At 44.3% G+C, this 17589-nt stretch overlaps 1 protein-coding gene across 2 annotated transcripts in view; it reads right to left on the bottom strand.

The window, feature by feature from the left end:
- Armc2 (armadillo repeat containing 2) overlaps positions 1-17589 on the bottom strand; it is a 99917-nt gene that overhangs the window by 62141 nt on the left and 20187 nt on the right. For both annotated transcript variants that reach the window (XM_005377849.2, XM_005377850.2), the window contains exons 5-6: positions 13849-14053; positions 775-851 (exon numbers count right to left, since the gene is read on the bottom strand). In XM_005377849.2, the coding sequence (XP_005377906.1) occupies positions 775-851; positions 13849-14053 (282 nt within the window). The remainder of the gene's footprint in view (positions 1-774; positions 852-13848; positions 14054-17589) is intronic.

The following is a 17589-nucleotide window of genomic DNA, read 5'->3' as shown; positions in this document are numbered from 1 at the left end:
GAATATAACAAACATTTGCATACCCACAACTACTTTGGTCAGATATCGACACAGTGCCATAATTTTATCCTTCCCTTTATTTTGAAGAAATTCAATGCTGCAGACACACTTAAGGCTCTCTGCGTCTCTCTGTTTTCTTCCTCTCTCCCCCTCTGGCATTACCGGCTTTCCAAGTTGGGTGCCAACTGTCAGTAATGCTTGCTTTGCATGTTTACTACATAGATCTGTCACCCCTAATTGATGTCATTGTTTCTGCAACTTAATTTTACATCTAAAATTATGTTTATATTCATTTCATTCAGTATTATAAATGTACATTTCTTTACTTTTCTTACTGCCATATTCCATTCCCTGAATACATCTTGTATTATTTCTAGCCCTTAACTTATATTGCCTAACTTTCTCAATTAAACAGTTTAAAGCGTGAAAGGGCTGTCTTAACATGGTTAATCGTTTCATTTAAGTAAGCAACGACGTTGAACTCAAGTTTTGAACCTAAGAACTATGCTGACACTAAGGCTTTGGCAGCTTTCCAAATGCTTTTACTAAATAGCTTCTGTAAAATCATTCAGACTGTAATCTATTGATGTTTGAGGCATCAGAGCTGGACAACGGTGAGATATTTGTAAAGTTAATAAAAACTTATAAAAGTAAACACTGCTATCTGACCAAGTGGGATGCAGTTCCTGGAGCTCGTACACAATAAGCAAACCTTCCAACAGAGCTGCTGCGAATAAAGGTGTGTCGAGGACCACTGGGACGGAAGCTTCTCACCTGCTTTGGTTTCCAATCTGCTCAGGTCCGAGCTGCTGGGGCACGAGGAGGCCCTGGCACGCCTCTTCCCCTGGTCCCTAGGAGGGAGAGGAAGACGCGACACACTCAGTGCATACAAGGCATTTCCATTCAGGCAGGCGACAAGCTGGTTATGTTCAGTTTCTGAAGAAACCACAAAGAACTGTTCATAAAATGGGGTCTGGTGCTCAGTCTCTTGTTCTAATTAGCCGTTTATTTCCAACTATGATTTAGCCTAGAAAAACGAGTCATAGTGGGACAATATAATAGTATGAAGTACAGCTACTAGAAAGCCCTGAAAAATGAGTCTGAAGTTTACTCTGCAAATCAAAGCAACTGGTTAAGGATATGGGCCACAAGAGGGCACTGTTACAATAAGAAATAACCGGTAGCCTGACTCCCAAACCCCACCTTCAGGAGTTGGGAGAGACCTTGCGCCATCTTTACGGATAAGGAAAGCGTCCCACTAGCCAGGTACACCCACGGTCACACAGCAGCGTCACTTCTGGAAAGTAGTTTTCCCCTCCCCCCCAAATCACTGATTTTTTCATTACATCCCATGTTCTGTTTCCATTTGAAAATTTAACATCCTCTCAAAATATTTTCTTAGAAATATTTCAAAAGTTAAAAACCTGAAGTCCCCACATAACAAGTATGTCATGTTCCAAACAACCGCCTGGTGGCGGGTTGATAGCGGGACCTTATACTCAGGCTTGAAAAGTGAGACTTCATGTAGAAACCATCTCTGAAAGATACAACTCCTCTTTAAACTAGAGCTGATACTTAAAACTGCTTGCTTTTAAATATCTGTATAGAATTCCAAGGCAAACAGCAGTGTGGAATATGAGTGAAATTTGCAACAAAATTTCTCTGTCGGTAACCTGATATAATATCTGCGCCAAAAATGCATCCAAATGTGGCCGTCGTCCGCCGTGAACACTGGCGCGCAGGTCAGGCCCTCCTGCTTCCTATGTAGCAATGGCCCCAGTGAATGTTCAGCGTGGCCTTTATCACTGTCCTGAAGATTAGCTTCTTCAAATAGTTTCTCTTTCCATACACATGTCCTTTAAAAATGTGTAACACTTCCTCTTCTCATAAAATAGGGAAAAATCAAGTTAATTTTCAAAAAATATCTAATTAACTCTCTGAAACAACTGCTCTGTTTCTGTACATTAAAACATATGATACGATAAAAACAGGTCTGCTTGCAAAATGTTCCTAGTCAACCAAACAAAATACGGGAAGGGGTCCTCTTAAGATAGGCAGAAAAAAAAAACAACTCATTCCTATGAATAGGTAAAATGCCAAAACTTTGATAGGGTGTAAGATCAAGGAAGCTGCCATATTTACCACTTCTACCAAGAGCAAGGGCATCTGAGAGTAGAAGCAAGTCATTCCTTTCAAACATGTCCCAGACAACTACTGAAATAAAACAAGAGTTTTCAGCCAGTGGCTTTCCAAAGTCTCTGGTCTGTTCTCCTAGAGGTCATGGCCAGCGCTGAGGTTGCTTCTGTGAATGCCACGTGTGTGTGTCCTTACTCAAGAGTCATTACTGCATGCAAACATGGGGAAATGCTGTGTCCTCCCGGTTCTCAGATGGGTACAGGATTGGGATTCACTACCGCTGTCTATGCTCTGGGCCTGTAGGCTCTGGACCCACCTGCCTGGACTCAAATCTTAGGTTCTACTTTAATCAGCTTTGTGACCTTGGGAAGGTCACTGGGCTTCGGTTGTCTCATCTTAACACAAGGGCACTGCTTACACTGTGCTTAGCACAGTGACTGGGACCCTAGAAGAACTTGAACTGTCAACATTCTTTTCTCTTCAACTACATGGGGAGACCTTGTCTCAAAAAAATAAGTAAATAAAAATAAATACATAAAGAGAGAAAGGTAAGACAAATATTTTGAGGGTGAGCCCACAGGAGTTGAGAGGATGTGGTGGTTGATTTTAGGTATTGCCCTGATGAATTTCTAAGTCTGCTTTATGGAACTCAGGAACTTTTTTTTTTTTTTTTTTTTAACATGGAAAAGCCCAACAGAGTCTCTAAGAAAGGGCTAAGAGGTAAAATTCAGCAGGTCACAAAACCTGAGGAAAAAGTGATTAGTGAGTGGGAGGAGCAGACGGAAAAACGGGCCTCAGGAGAATGACAGGTGAACCGGCAAAGGACATCACTACTGTCAGAAACAGCGGCAGGAGTTCGTGAATCAGTTTCAAGGGACACAAGTCTGAAAGTCAGGGCGGGGAACAAGTGCACACTGCTAGCAAGAGAGGTAGAAAGGGTTCTGCTGGGAAGAACTGAGGATGGCTGCCTGAACCTTTGGGTTGAGTAAGGACCCCAAATTGATGGGCAGTAGGAACCACCATAAGTAGAAAAGGACATGATGCGACTTGGATTTATGCAATGATAAGAGTATTACAGAGCCATGGACAGAGTTGGGTGTAGTGGCACATACCTGTAATCCCAGCCCTCAGGAGGCTGATGCAGGAGGATTGCTGAACATTCGAGGCCAGCCTGGGCTACACAGAGAGTTCAAGACCAGCTTCAACTACATGGGGAGACCTTGTCTCAAAAAAATAAGTAAATAAAAATAAATACATAAAGAGAGAAAGGTAAGACAAATATTTTGAGGGTGAGCCCACAGGAGTTGAGAGGATGTGGTGGTTGATTTCAGGCATTTGAAACACAGAATGTAGCCAGGCATAGTGGTGCAGGCCTGTAATCCCAGCACTCTGGGGGCGCTGAGGGTCACAAGTTCAGGCTTAGCCTGGGCAACTCAGTGACTTAATGAGAACCTGTCTCAAAATAAAAAAAAAAAAAAATCAAAGGATGGGGATGTAGCTCAGAGTGAAGACCCTGGGTTCAGTCCCCTATAGCAAGAAAAAAAAAAAAGTAGGCCAGGAGGACAGGACAGCCAGGCTGCCGGCGGACACGGGAGCTTAGGGAGCAGAACAGTCCCATGCTCAAGCAAGTCTGAGTCTTGCCTTGTTGAGTCTCTGACGACAAATGGACCATCTGCAAAGAAGCTGTGCAAATCAGGAAAGGGCTCTGCTGAAGATCAAAGTGGCCTACAGAGAACAGTCATCAGAAGAGCAGCTCAGAGACCACACCCCGAGACCAGACCTCAGGGGTAAAGGACAGCAAGGGGCAAAGCAGTCCAAAAGAGGCAGAGAAACAAAATACGGCCTCCTACAGTCCAGGCACATCTGGAGAGAGAATGGAGTCACAGGGAACAGCAGCTGAGGATGGGGAAGGGGTCCAGCCTGGCCAGCTGAGCCTCGTGGGATTTCCATGGAGCCAGGCAAGGGGTTGCCACAGGGCCAGTGAGCAGGAAGAGGAGGCATCAGGAAAAGCACGTCTCCCACCCCCACTGAAGAACAGGAAGAGAAGACGGGCTGCTAGTGGCCTCAGAAATCTGCTTCACTGACACGTCTGCTCACGGGCCTTTGTACTACTAATAGGAGCCATGTGAAGCAAAGCTTTACCCTCTTTCCTCCTGATGACCCTTCACATCTTTACAGAGGCTGCACTCATCACTTAAAGTCACGTCCTGTGCTTTTCACCCCACGTCCTACCACTTAGAGCTGTGTGACCATGGGAAGGCTTTGAGCCTAAGCTTTGGCGTCCTCCTCTGTGTATGAAACGGTGTGAATGACGGTCCCCCAGGGCAAGATTGCTGAGAGGAAAAAATGATATGCTGGGTAACTGCTTGGTGCAGCCCCAGGCACACTGCAAGTACTCAGTAAACGTCTCCTGTTTTCACCATTACCCCCAGGACCATCAGCAAAGTCCTCTGGTCCCTCGGCTCTTTCCCACAGGACAGTTTCAAGCTCTGCCTACTCGGTTACCCTGAGTGTCAGTCTATCCGATCCCTGTAAAATCTGGGCGCTGGCACTGAGCTAATGGTAGGACCTGACGAGCAAAGCCAAGACATTTGAAATAAGGCAGCCCAAAACCATGCTAGCAGTGTTGGAGTTCGCGTTGCGATACTGGTCAGCTCTCGCTGGTTCTTAGGGGCACAGCCAAGGCAAGTGTTCCTGACCAGGTTCGACCTTTACCCATTCTTATTAAATTCCACTGTGTTGTACTTGCCAATGGGTTCCTGCCTATCAGATGTTTTTATATCTTGATTCAGTCATCTAGTATAATTGTTCTTCCCAGTTTCCTGTTCCATGTTATTAAAGACCATAATTAAATTTTTTACAATGATTTTTTGATGTACCCAAAATAAAACAATTCCGGAAATTAGCCCCTAAAGCTCTTCTGTAACATCCTTCTTAGAGGCAGAATCACATTCCATTAGTTCGGGTATCTTAATCTACAAATAACAAAAACCTAATTCTAACCAATTTAAGCAGTAAGTGGAATCTAGTGGCTCACATAACCCAACAGTGGACAGGTAGGGGGAGTTTTGGGCATGGTGCAATGAAGGATTTGGCTTCATGTCTGCCATTTCCTCCGCTCTGGCCTTCTCTTATTTCTGTCTGTAATAAGGCTGGAGTTCTGGCAGAAGCAAATGTATGTATAGCGTTTGTAGGGCCCTGCTGTGCAGCCCTTGTATTTCAGGCCACCAGCAAGGTCTTCTCTTCCCATCACTGACAAGAGTCCTACACTTCATTTTGAACAACCAGCACCGAGCTCTGTGGCCAAGGCAACACTTTACACCGGCTGAGGAATCACAACTGCCTATTCATCAATCAATCATGGGGCAGCTCCTGCTCCTGGACCACACACACCCCACGGAAGTAAAATTATAGATCCTTAAAAGTAGTCTAAAGTGCATATTTTGCTGTAATTTAGCATGTTCTTCCCATTATTATCATGTGATTCTTTATTCAGGGATCAGCAAACTTTCTTCAAGGGCTAGACGGTATATATCGTTCAGCCCTCTGTGAGACAGTTGGCAAAGCCAGCGCTATTATGTATGTCCTTTTTGCAGCTACTTAAAATGTAATGATTTGAAAATGTATAAGTCATTCTTAGCTTGGGAACCATTTTTTAAAAGGATAGACTACCCAGATTTGGCTCCCGGATGGTAGTTTATTGACTCTTACTTTAAAGCAATAACTACAGAAGGAAAAGGAAAAGGAAAAAGAAGAGGAAAAGGAGGGAGAGGAGGAATAGGAGGAGGAGGAAGATACTAATTTGAAATCAAGGGGAAAAATACTCAAAAATTTATTTCCATTTTGGAAAAAACTACATGTACAGAAGCGGAAGAGCAAAATTTGAATCATGCTTATGACAGAAGAAAATCTGAGCTGAACTTTTCTTTGCCCTAAAAAAAGTTCATTTTTAGGATTATGTTCAAGGTATAGGGAACCAAAGTCAGGCAGTCAATATTTTAGACTTTGCAGCCACAGGGGCTGTCACAGTACTCCGCTCTGCTGCTGCAATGTGAACACAGCCACAGCTCACAGGGAAATAAAGGGCCATGTTCCAATAACACGGCACCGCCACAGCCAAGCGATGAGCTGGATTTGACCCGCGGGCCTTAGCTCGCTGACCCTCCCTTTGTAGTTTGCTGGTACTTTGACTGCACTTTAGGAACATCACCGTGGGAGGGGGCTTCATCATCTCTGCAGGGCCTGAAGCACCACATACAGTTTCCAGGATGATTAGCACTCTTTCTTAATAACTAACCTTAAAAATGGAATTCTGCACCAACTGTAGCACACAAACTCAATGAGGTGAAAGGACCTGCTTTTAAAAGGATGCTCATGAGACCCAGATTTCAGGAAAAGCTTCTAAGGTATCCACACTGTTGGGAAACAGCCCACGACCAAGCGCGCGCGCACACACACACACACACACACCCTAACACTTTTTCCCAGTAATGACTATGCCTTATTATTCACATTCTCTCTATATAAACTTGATTAGATATTGCTATGTAGCTAACCATGCTACCTTCACTTAGTTAACTGCAAATTCCCCTAGGTTACAGGGCAAGTCCGCCGTGTCCTGCCTCCCTGAGCATTCAGGGCATCACAAGGCTCCTCATGTGAAAAACCCTGAACTTCACAGCAGCCACAGGTTTGCAGCATAAGGAACAACTATCGGTGGCCGAGGCCATGCCAGCCCCATCCCCAGGGCCCTACTGTGTGCTTGGCCCCATGCGGCTATCGCCCACCAGCATGGTTCCACCTGTGTCCCACTTGTGTCTTTGATCCAGTCTCCCTGCCCAAACATCCTACAGAACACCTCCCGGCACCCTCTCCCATCTAAACAATGAACACATGTGCCTGGGAGGGGCCTGAGAGGCCATCCATCTGTGTCCCTCAGCCTTCCAGGCACACTGCTCCGCCCTGTGGCAGACAGCCTCAGAACACCTCCCGCCACCGCAACTCCCACCTCTGGCCTGTGGGGCTCCTCATGAAAATTGGCCTTCAAGAGGTATCCCACATCCCTCTCATTCTGGGTAAACTTTCCTGATCCTCAGAATTGGGTCTGTGACCTCAGAACAGCTCAGACGGTTTCCCTGGATTCTCCTTTCATTCCTCATGCATTAGAGCTAACCACTGAGCTTTCACATCACCTGGAGACTGCATAAAAATGCAGATCTGACTCCAGTGGCTCTGGGCTTGAGCTTCTGCGTATCTAACAAGAGCCCAGGGGATGCTACTGCTGCAGGTTCCGCCCTCGCGCATCAAGGGCTGACACATGTGGAGGCTCCTCAAAGACGGGGTCCGTTTCTGCATTTCTCAACCCCTGACACAGAGCTTTGTTTACCAGAAATGCTTAGCAAATGGAAACCGTCAAACAAGATTGCTGCTACACAATTCCTCTGGCCAATGCCTGTTTTTTCCAAATGAAAGTTTCACAGCAATACTACCCTTGATTTCTTAAAAGAATAATGACTTCATTGTTTTTTCAAAATGACGTATTTATTATTTTTCAAGGGAAGGCAATGTAAGGAAGTACAAAGCTGATTTTTAAAAAATCATACCAGATGCCCCAGAAAGAAACATCATTAACATGTGGTATCATTCCAGACATTTCTGCATAGAGTCAGATGAACAACAGAAAGAAAGAACACAAGTGTGACCCAGAGGGAGGCCAGGTGAGTGGATACATTTAGATAGAATCATAACATACATGTCATTCTCATGAAAAAAGTATTAAGTATAAATTTCGCTTGAATTAAACCAAGAAACAGAAATTGAGATGAAACTGAAGGAATTGTAGAACTTCAGATGAGTGGGTCTTCACAAGATATATTAGTTTCTAAAAGATCTCTCTAAAGTTAAGAAAAAACAATGAAAAAATATTAGGATGCTGACATCATCATTTCTTTATACGACAGATTTCAATTCAGACTGCAATTACTAGACAATCTATTCCTTACTATGCAAGTGAGATTAGTATTCTCGCTTCCTCCCAAGGACCACTCTGAGTATCATGCTTCTACACACTGTCAGGGTTTCTGTTCCATAACCATCGTTTTCAGAGTTGCTCGGTTTTAATTCAACGTGGAAACAGTGTCAGTACTCACCATGAATGCTTTCACCCTGCCTTCTTCATTTCTGAGTTTTGAATTCCAACTCACCATTTTTTAATCTGAGAGTTTTCTAGAATGTGCATGAACAGTCTAGCCCTTGAGTTCATGTATGTTTGGAAGTGTCTCTACGCTTTTTACTGAGGAATAATGTGGGCTGGTGATACGATTCTTGGGTTACTCCTTCCTGTTCCGGGGACTTCACACACATTGCTGCCTTGTGGCACTGAAATGTTCTAATAAAGCCACAGGCCTGCTTGCCTTTTTTCCTTTTATGTGGCTTATTTGTTCACCTGTAATGGCCACAGGCTGCCTTCTTCACCTGCTGACCCACTGAATGATTACTGAACACGTACTATGCAATGGATAATATTCTAGGCCCAAACACAGTTTTAAATTTTTTTTTTTTTTTTGGTACCAGGAATCAAACGCAGGACCTTGAATGTGCCAGGCAGTTTCACATTCTTACTGTAGATTATTCATACCAAATTTTATTGGGATGCCCGGGCTCTTGAGCTTTAGATTTGAGTCTTTATTCCAGAAATTTGTCTTCTATTCTACCTTAACATTTTTCTTTTTACTTTGTTCCGATCTCATTCATTCTCCATGGGTTCTTGCGGATGTTAAATGAGTTGACACACATAAATCATTCAGAAGAGTGCCTGGTGCTCAGCTGGAGGAAATGATACTAAGAGGGGAGTACAGGAGGAGAAGGAAGAGGGTTCTTTTCTTCAGCAGGATAAGTTCCTTCTTTCTGAATCTCTCTCAATTTAACTCATTTCCATAGCTTTATTCTTACTTCTCTTTGTGTGGCTTTCTCTAGTCTGTGGACCATGCCTCACTGCATTTTCAGCTGTTTTATTCCAGTTCTTTTTACTCCTAATGCAGTTTCCTCTCTGTATTTATCTCTCTTCCATTTCTTTTTTGAGTATCACAGGCTTATTTTTCATACCCTCATGTGGGTTTATAAACTTGGGTCTGCATTTTTATAACCCAAAGAGAGCTCTTTTTCTTTTTCTTTTATTTTTTAAGAGAATGACCACATTATCTCTAATTTCTATGAGACAGTGGAGAACTATTTTTTAAAAAACTGTAATTTTTCTATGTTTTTGGAAGGTACTACCTTTGGAGACCCATCTTCTCCCACTGTCTTTATGTTCTTTACATATTGAGGCTCAAGTCCCAGGCTCAATCTTCTCCTAATATTATTTCTCATATTATTTTTCTTTACAGGATCCACAGTGAGAGAAAACTGGGGCACTCTGAAGCCTGAACTTTAATTCATTTTCTTGAACGTCTAGTCACCATTATTTTTGCTGGCCTGGGAGTATGTGTTCCCTTGAAGTGTACAGAGTAGGCTGTTGTGACTCTTTTATACATGATAGGCTCCTTAAATTCTATTAACTGAACCCCTTTCCCCCTACACACAGACACACAGACATACATACACAACTAGCTGTTTCACAGGTGATGAGGGGTGTGTCACCCTCAGCTCCAGTTACTGCCCTCATTTCACGGTCTGTTTCTTAAATGCAGTCTCTATGAGGTATCCTGTGCCCTGTCCACATCCTCTGATCGCATCTCTTTAATTAAAGGCTACTGGGTTCACCTTTGTAAAGTAAGACAAGATCTTTTCATGAGATCTGTTTTTTCCTTTTTTTTTTTTTTAGGTTTTTGAGACAGGGTCTTGCTACGTAGTTTAAGCTGCCTAGAGCTATCTATGTAGCCCAGGCTGTCCCCAAACTCATGGCAATCATCCTGCCTCAGCCTCTGGAGTGCTGGGATTATAGGCATGTGCCACCATACCCAGCATGCAATCTGTTTCTTACTCAAGGTCAGAGGAGGTTTGTGTCCTTCCTCAAATTATACGTTGTTTTCACTATATTCCACAGAGTCTGGAACATTAACTAGACTTTTTGATTGCAATGACCCAAGTAATAAAAACCTAGTCTGAAGTAACAAAAGGACAGAAGAATAGAAGGACAGAAGGAAAAGAAATAGAAAAAAGAACATACTGGCTCTTAAAATAGAGCAGTCTACAATGCCGATGTGATGGCTTCAGGCATAGCTGTATCGGGGAGTTTAGTATATTGTCCTTGAACCTGGTCACTAGCTCCATTTCTTGGCTCACTTCATTTACATACCATTTCTCTCTCAGAGCCTCTTCCTACAGGACAACAAAAGGGCCACTGTGGGCTCCAAGGCCACATTATATTGACAACTTCTCAATCTGGAGAAACACTTTCCTCAAAGGCCTGGTAAAAGTCTCAGGAAGGAATTCAGGCAGCCTGGCTTGGACCACATGCCTGTCTCCAGATCAAGTATGATAGCTGGAGGTTGGAGAGTTAGCAAGAAGCCCCTTGGACACACAACTGCCTGTGGAGGGAGGGAGGGAAGGCAGGCTCAGCCCTCGTTAAACATGGTCTGAGCAGGGTTCACAATACAGTGTGGTAGGGCTCATTCCCCATACAGAAGTGTACCAGGCAGACCAAAAAAAAAAAAAAAATCAAGCCTATGCTAGGACACAAAGCTTGTTCCATGTTGTTTGGGAGCTATTTTGGGGGGCTCCACTGACATTTGTTTCTGTTTTTTATTCTTTGCTGCTTTCATTGAGTTTCTCCAAAAGCTTTTGTCTGGCCAGCTTTAGCCAGAAGACCCCTGATTCTTATTTTTTACTCCAACAATACTAAGGGCTTGATGGTTTTCAAGTAAGGCTTTCAAGCCTTGGTAATCACCTCACAGTTTCCTGTGAGGTCTACAGGAGATTAGAGTAAAAGAACACAGTTATTTCCATTTTTTAACTCAGAAACTCTGACAGTGTTAGGGGCTTGCCAGGGGCTAAATCAAGTGGCTGAGAGAACTGGCCCTAGCTCCAGATTCTGGCTCCCGGAGAAGAGTTCTGGACTCTCCACAACTGACCGGTCTTGGGCTCCCTTCTGGGTCACCCTTCCAAGCCACAGCAGACTGAACAGCATTCGCGCAGCAAGCCTTACAAGGTCGAGCCAGATACATAAAGGAGTCTGTTAGATTGGACAGACGGATGGATGGAGATGTACACGCGCACTTCTGCTTAATGGCACCTTTATGATTTTTATGCAGTAATACTGAGCAAGAGATAATGGAGTGTCACTCTGGAGCAACCTTCCAAGCCTTAAGCAAATCCCTAAATGGATACATGGACACTGTCATGATAAGCACATAGATTGAGGATGACAGACCCATAAGTGCTTTTATGGAACGTTGTTTAATTATCCCCAAGACAATTTTCCCCCAAGTGCTGGGAGATCAAACCCAAAGCCTGTGCATAGCAGCTAAGGAAGCCCTGTACTGCTGAGCCACGCCCCCGAGCCATGTCCCAATTATGCTGCTTGCGATGAAATCTTGCTTAGAGAATCCTTTTCCCGTCATACTGAGCATAAAGTTAAACGCCAGGCCATCCCATGTCTGAATTACACATATTTTAAATAATGGGTTCCACCCTCTCGCAGGCCTGAGAAGCACTCCACACAAACGCTAAGCAAGGCCGTGCGGACCCAGCGCTGGGGCTGGGAGTGCGCACGTCCTCAGTTGCTCCGTCCCCTTTCCACGATCTCTGTGCTCATGGTTCTCCTCAAGCTGCTGTCATCTCCATTCCCTTCCCTCCCTCCTCCTGCCAGGCCAGTTCCCTGACCACTCTGCATTTTCCGCTTGGTCTCAAGATGAAAAAATGTTAATTGAGGGTAGGGCTCTCACATCAAAACTGGGAATACTCCACTGCATAGAAAGATCATTTCTTGGAATTATTCATTTAAATATTTACAAGAAACAATTATCAAGTGCCCGAGACTGATTCACAAATGTAATTAATGAGAGAATTGCTGTTTCCATTTTCCCGTTTGTTTTAATTCTACTGTATAAACTTTTTGGTTGGCACGACTTCAGCAAAATTCCACCCAGTGATGAAAGGAGGTAAAGATTCCTAAAGCAGAAATGTTATTGCAAGTTAACCTTCCAGGGTGTACTGCAAACCCAACTCAGACACAATCATTATACAACGCGAAAACCATCCTTACAGAACACAAAGGACACAATTAGCGCGGCTGCCAACGCCTCATAATTTTGGACAGTCAGGAAGAAGTGTTTCTGCTCCCTAATTGATGTGTCCTTTGCTGCCTGTGGGATGAAATACGCAACTGAAAATGCCCTTGTTGTCCCAGAATGGGGAAGGCATAATGACCTCTGGCTTGCTGGATTGTTCTGTAACATCTGAAGGTTGGCAAAAATAAATAAACAAACCAAATAGCTCTTGTCTGGTTTTTCTAGTCAACTTTCATTACTCTAAGGATGGATGCAGCAAGATAAATGGTTCTTTTTTTCTTCAGTCCTGAAAGGGACCCAAGTTTTCCTGCTGCCTTTTATGTTTCAGCTCTGAGGGCCACGGCCTATTCTTACTCACCCGCTGGAAAAGATGTGTCTGCCATGCCAGTTTGATGTTTTGTGCTCAGCCCCCAGAGTCCCACTTTAAATTGCTCTCTTCCACTTAAGGAGACATTGCATTTTTCCTTTAATTTAAAAAATGTCCTAAATGTAGAACGACAACACAAGGACCACTAGGCTGCCTGACATAAGTTCCATGCGTGTGGCGCTCTTTAGGCTGCACAAGCAGACAAGGTCAGCTTGGCTAAACGGACAGCTGCCAAGCGGCCACTCTGGGGAAGAGTTTTTAGTCGTACATCTGGACAAGCCAAAGTCAGATCCCAAATCTAAAGCAAGAGCAACAAGGACTTGGTCTTAAAATGGCCCTTGGAATCTAACTTGTTAAGCAAATTCAAACTGGGCAGTTGTCCGTGCTGACCTAATGGAAAGTCCTAGAAGAAAATATCTGACCGAGTGAGCCTGCCCAGGCCAAGACCTTCTGGATATCTTAACACCATCCCTGGCTGGGGCTGGGAAATGGCCTCTTCTCCCCACTGTTTCCCCCACTGGCGTCCGATTATTCAGGCTTTTTTTTAGTGACATACAGGGTGAAAATGCACATGGTCCACTCAGAGAATGTTCATTTGTCACAAGCCCTCCCTAGGAATGTGATACAAAATTAAGACCCAAACATGCATCTATGAGTGGTTACTAGAGGGAAAGCACAGATGATAGAAATCTGTAGGACTCTCCTGTTTTAACCACTAAGTTGTACAATAAATATGTGGAGTTAGCCTGAGTGGACTAACCCGAAAAGAGGTCAGGGAAGATTCCAGGCCAGCCAAGAATGCTAAATAACACACCAACAGAATGACTGGTCATCACTCATGGGCGGGCTCCAACAGTCCAACCAAACCTAATCCTGACAGTCATCCCATGGGAGAAGCATTTTGGCAATTAAAAATAAAAGGTTCCCTAAGGATTACATAGAAGACGAGGGAAAATCAACTCCATTCAGCCACAAGAAGAAATCTCTCTTACTCACTAACTTAAAATCTGTTTATTATAGAAAAGGGGGAAAAGCAAATATACCATCTACATCAGACAACAACTGGTAAATGATACCGTTACCCTGACCCAAAAATTAAATAAAAAGAATACTGACCCTCCACTTCTCAGATGAGATGGTAAGGATGTTCCTCTCAGTACTTCCTGCTCTTGGACTTCTCTGAAGCCTCCATCGTAAGTTAGCTGAAGCGGGTGGCTCTTTAAATGGCCAATGGCATTGGATTCTGTTAAACAAATCCCATTTGTTTTTACTGCTGAATCCCCCATCATAACTGTTTCTTTGGATTTCACTGTCTTCTTCACTGTAATAATCAAGGAAATGTTTTGTCAAAGCATTTTTTATTTTAAGAATTACTACTGTTCAATATTTTCAATCTAAGTATTTATATAATTTAAAAATACATTATGATCGAGAGTTTTATTGAGTTTTATGGCCAAAGCCTTTCTGAACATAAACAAGACTGTATCACAATTTTAGAGGTAAGATGAACAGGATCGTGATTCTATCAAGCACTGTCCTAGGCACCTGGGTGCATTAGTGACAAAACAGAAATCCCTGACCTCATGAGGTTTATGTCCCAATAGCTGTAAACAGACAATAAGCAGGTATGCAATGAGGCAGCACATGATCTGTTTTAAGATAGTAAGCGTCACAAATAAAAGAAATAGTAGGGCCTGGGAGATAGCTCAGTGGCACAAGCACCTGCCTGGCAAGCGCAAGGTCTTGAGTTCAACTCCTGGTACCAAAAAAAAAAAAAAAAAAAAAAGAAAAAAGAAAGTAGAAAAATGGGGAAGGGTAAAAGGGGTTGGGGCTGGGATCAGCGGAAGACAGCACTTTTAAACAGGGCGGCCAGGCACAGCAAGGAGCAGCCCCCAGTGCCATCAGAGGAGGGGGAGAGTGTTTTGAGCAGGAGCCCAGCTGGCACAGAGGTGCCTGGCTGCACGAGGAGCAGTACGGGTGGAGGGCGAGGGAGGGTGCCACCCGACAGGTGGGGCACGGGGCGAGGAGGCGCAGAGAGTCTGTCATGCCTTGGACCGGGGAAGGCGTGGCCACATTTACAAAAAAGAGTAAGACAGATTTCTAAGAAGATATCCTGCCTCGGAAATGAAGCATGTATTGTATTTATGAATGCAGATTCTCAGACTTACAACTGTCATTAGGAATACACTATATAATATGTTATATATTGTAGAGAATATGCTGTATCATACGCTGTATTAGGTATATGCAAATGTTATTAGAAATACTACCTATGCTACTCCTATGCTGTAGTCTGCAATAAAACACGGGAAAAGTGAGTAAATCTCCCATAGTATGGCGGGGGGCTAGGGTGAAAGGAGCTTTGTATAGGAAAAGCATTTTGTAAGTTTTTCCATGACACAAGGGTTTCCTTTCCTGCACTTATTTAAAAACCTGCAAACCAATAAAAACTAACAATAACAAAACCACCTATTTTACCAATCTGACCAATCCCCCCACTTTTTTATTTTATGCAAAAAATAAAACAAAATTGTATAACCAATGAAAGAAATTCCCTATTCACTAACTTAAAATTACACTGTATGTCATTATCTTCAACGTACTTAATATAAGACATAAACCAGAAGGATTCTTACAAAAAAGAAACAGATAACACAAAGCTTTCTTTTCACTGAACTAAGATTAATAGTATAAATGAAACAAATTAGCATATACGTTGAACTATTTTTAAAACAACAGAATATATACTGTAATTTGGGAAAATATTTCAACTTCTCCCTACTCCATATTTTTCTCTATTAACCCTAGAGATTGTCTACTCAAAATTTCATTTTTCAGATGAGCAAGCTGATAACTCAGAACGGTTAAGTGACCTGTCTACAGGCACCAAGCAAGTCGGAGGACAAGAGGGCGCGAGCTTTTCCGCCCCTCCCGCCTGGGGTGCAGGTACGGCCCCGCTCTGTGATGTGGGCAGGTGGCTCGGTTTCTCTCTCACCTTCTTCAGCGCCAGGGGATGCGGTGCAAATTAAAGGATGTGGCCTAGCACCGTGACTTCGAGCTATTGCTACTGTTATTACTGGAACCCAAGCGTTCTGACTTCCGGTCTGTGGTGTCTCCCTAGCACTCGGCTACCTTAAATAACTCTGCGACAAAGGCACACATTCTGCTTTTGATTATGAAGCACTTTTAGCCCGTCACTATATTTCACCATTTCTTTCTTTCATTCAAGCCAGACATATTTATTAAGTATCCGCTGTGATGTGCTGGGTGCTGTCCCACACAGGAGTGATTTCAGGTAAAGGACAGGTCTCGACCATTACAGGTTCTGGAGGGGAAACAGAAATGCATGTACAGGGAGAGATGCTGAGCTACTTTTTCCTTACTACTTTTTCCTAATAGGAGCGAGCTTGTCAGTTGTCACTGCAGTAGATGACTGGTAATGCTGGAGCACACTCGAACCCGAAGGACGTCCACAATTAAACTGAATATGCTCTGCGTAGCCCTGGCAAACATGTGCAGGGCACCGCACTGATTCTGCCGCGGGTCGTGGGTAAACTCGCAAAGGCCACCGTTGCATGTCACAGACAACTGCCACACAGCCCAAACTGTTCACAACTGCCACGCAGCCCAAACTGTTCACAGCTCTTGGACCACAAAGAAAGAAAACTACTTTTCCTTCCCAAATTGCTCATGCTAGTAGGGCAGAGAGAGGCCGACATGAAACGAGGTTAATGCAGGGCAATGCGGCACCAACCAGGAAATGAGAAGGCACGAAGTGGGCAAGGCTTGGAAGTTGGGAGGTGGTCTGGGAAGATCTGTGGAGGAGGCAGAGCCTGAGGAACATCTGGAAGGGTGAGCAGAAGGCCAACAGTTTGAAGAAAAAGGAGCCAAAGTTTGGAGACCAAGCCAACTCCATGTGCATGCGACCGCACAGGAAGGCCAGCCCAATGACTGGCTTCATGCTCTGCTGCTGGCATCCTGAAATGCCGAGTTTGATTTGCTTCCTGAGCTCTTGCATTCAATGGGATGCACAGAACATGACCACTGTTCATGGTTCATGGGCTACAAGGTAAGGCAGCTCCAGGGGTTCAGGCCTCTTGTGCGGACCCTGGCAGGGTGAGGATGGATGTAAGGAGTGCAACACAGGGAAGAGGCAAGCGGGGACACAGCTTGGCCATGCTGGGACAGGAGAATGGAGACTCAAGAGGTCTTCAGGTGGCCCTGGAGGGCTTGGCGACAGAAAGTCTGACAGGGACCATAAGAAGGTGGCATCTGTGCTGAGTCTGCCTCCAGCAACAAGGGAGGCAGCAGCAGCAGCGCCTGCCTATGCAGCTGTAAAAGCCTCTGAGTTCAAGGTGATGACCTTCTGGCCCCGTGGAGGCGACAACACACTTCTCGTCCCCTTTTCTCTTCTGAAACCAGCAATTCCAAACCTGCCACCACAAGCTGGCTGCAGGGTGGTGTCACCCACCAGCGACCTCACACCAGGGGAGAGGAAAGGTGCACCCCCAGTCTCCGGGCACAGTTGGCTTTCAGGTCTCAGCGACCCAGCAAAGTCTATCTTCTCTATACAAAAGACAGCCTCAGAAATGAAGCCAAGCAGCTCTCAAACAAATGATGCTGCTTCCAAGGTAGAGAACACAGGGAGACTTTTAACAGAATTGCCACGTGCTTAGAAGGGTTACATGTTAGTGCATTATTTCCTGAGTGCTGACACAAGCTGCTCGATGACAGCGGACAAAAGCACTGCACAGATGCACCTTCGATGTACATGGGAGGCAGTGAGGTTCTCGTGCTGTGTGGGGAAAGGACTGTCATTGCTAATGGATTGATTACTGATGGTAATCAGTAATCGGC

The sequence above is a fragment of the Chinchilla lanigera genome, unplaced genomic scaffold (assembly GCF_000276665.1).
Source record: "Chinchilla lanigera isolate Chin_1 unplaced genomic scaffold, ChiLan1.0 scaffold00010, whole genome shotgun sequence".
Taxonomy (NCBI): Eukaryota; Metazoa; Chordata; class Mammalia; order Rodentia; family Chinchillidae; genus Chinchilla; species Chinchilla lanigera.
This window is presented reverse-complemented; position numbering and strand designations above follow the sequence as displayed.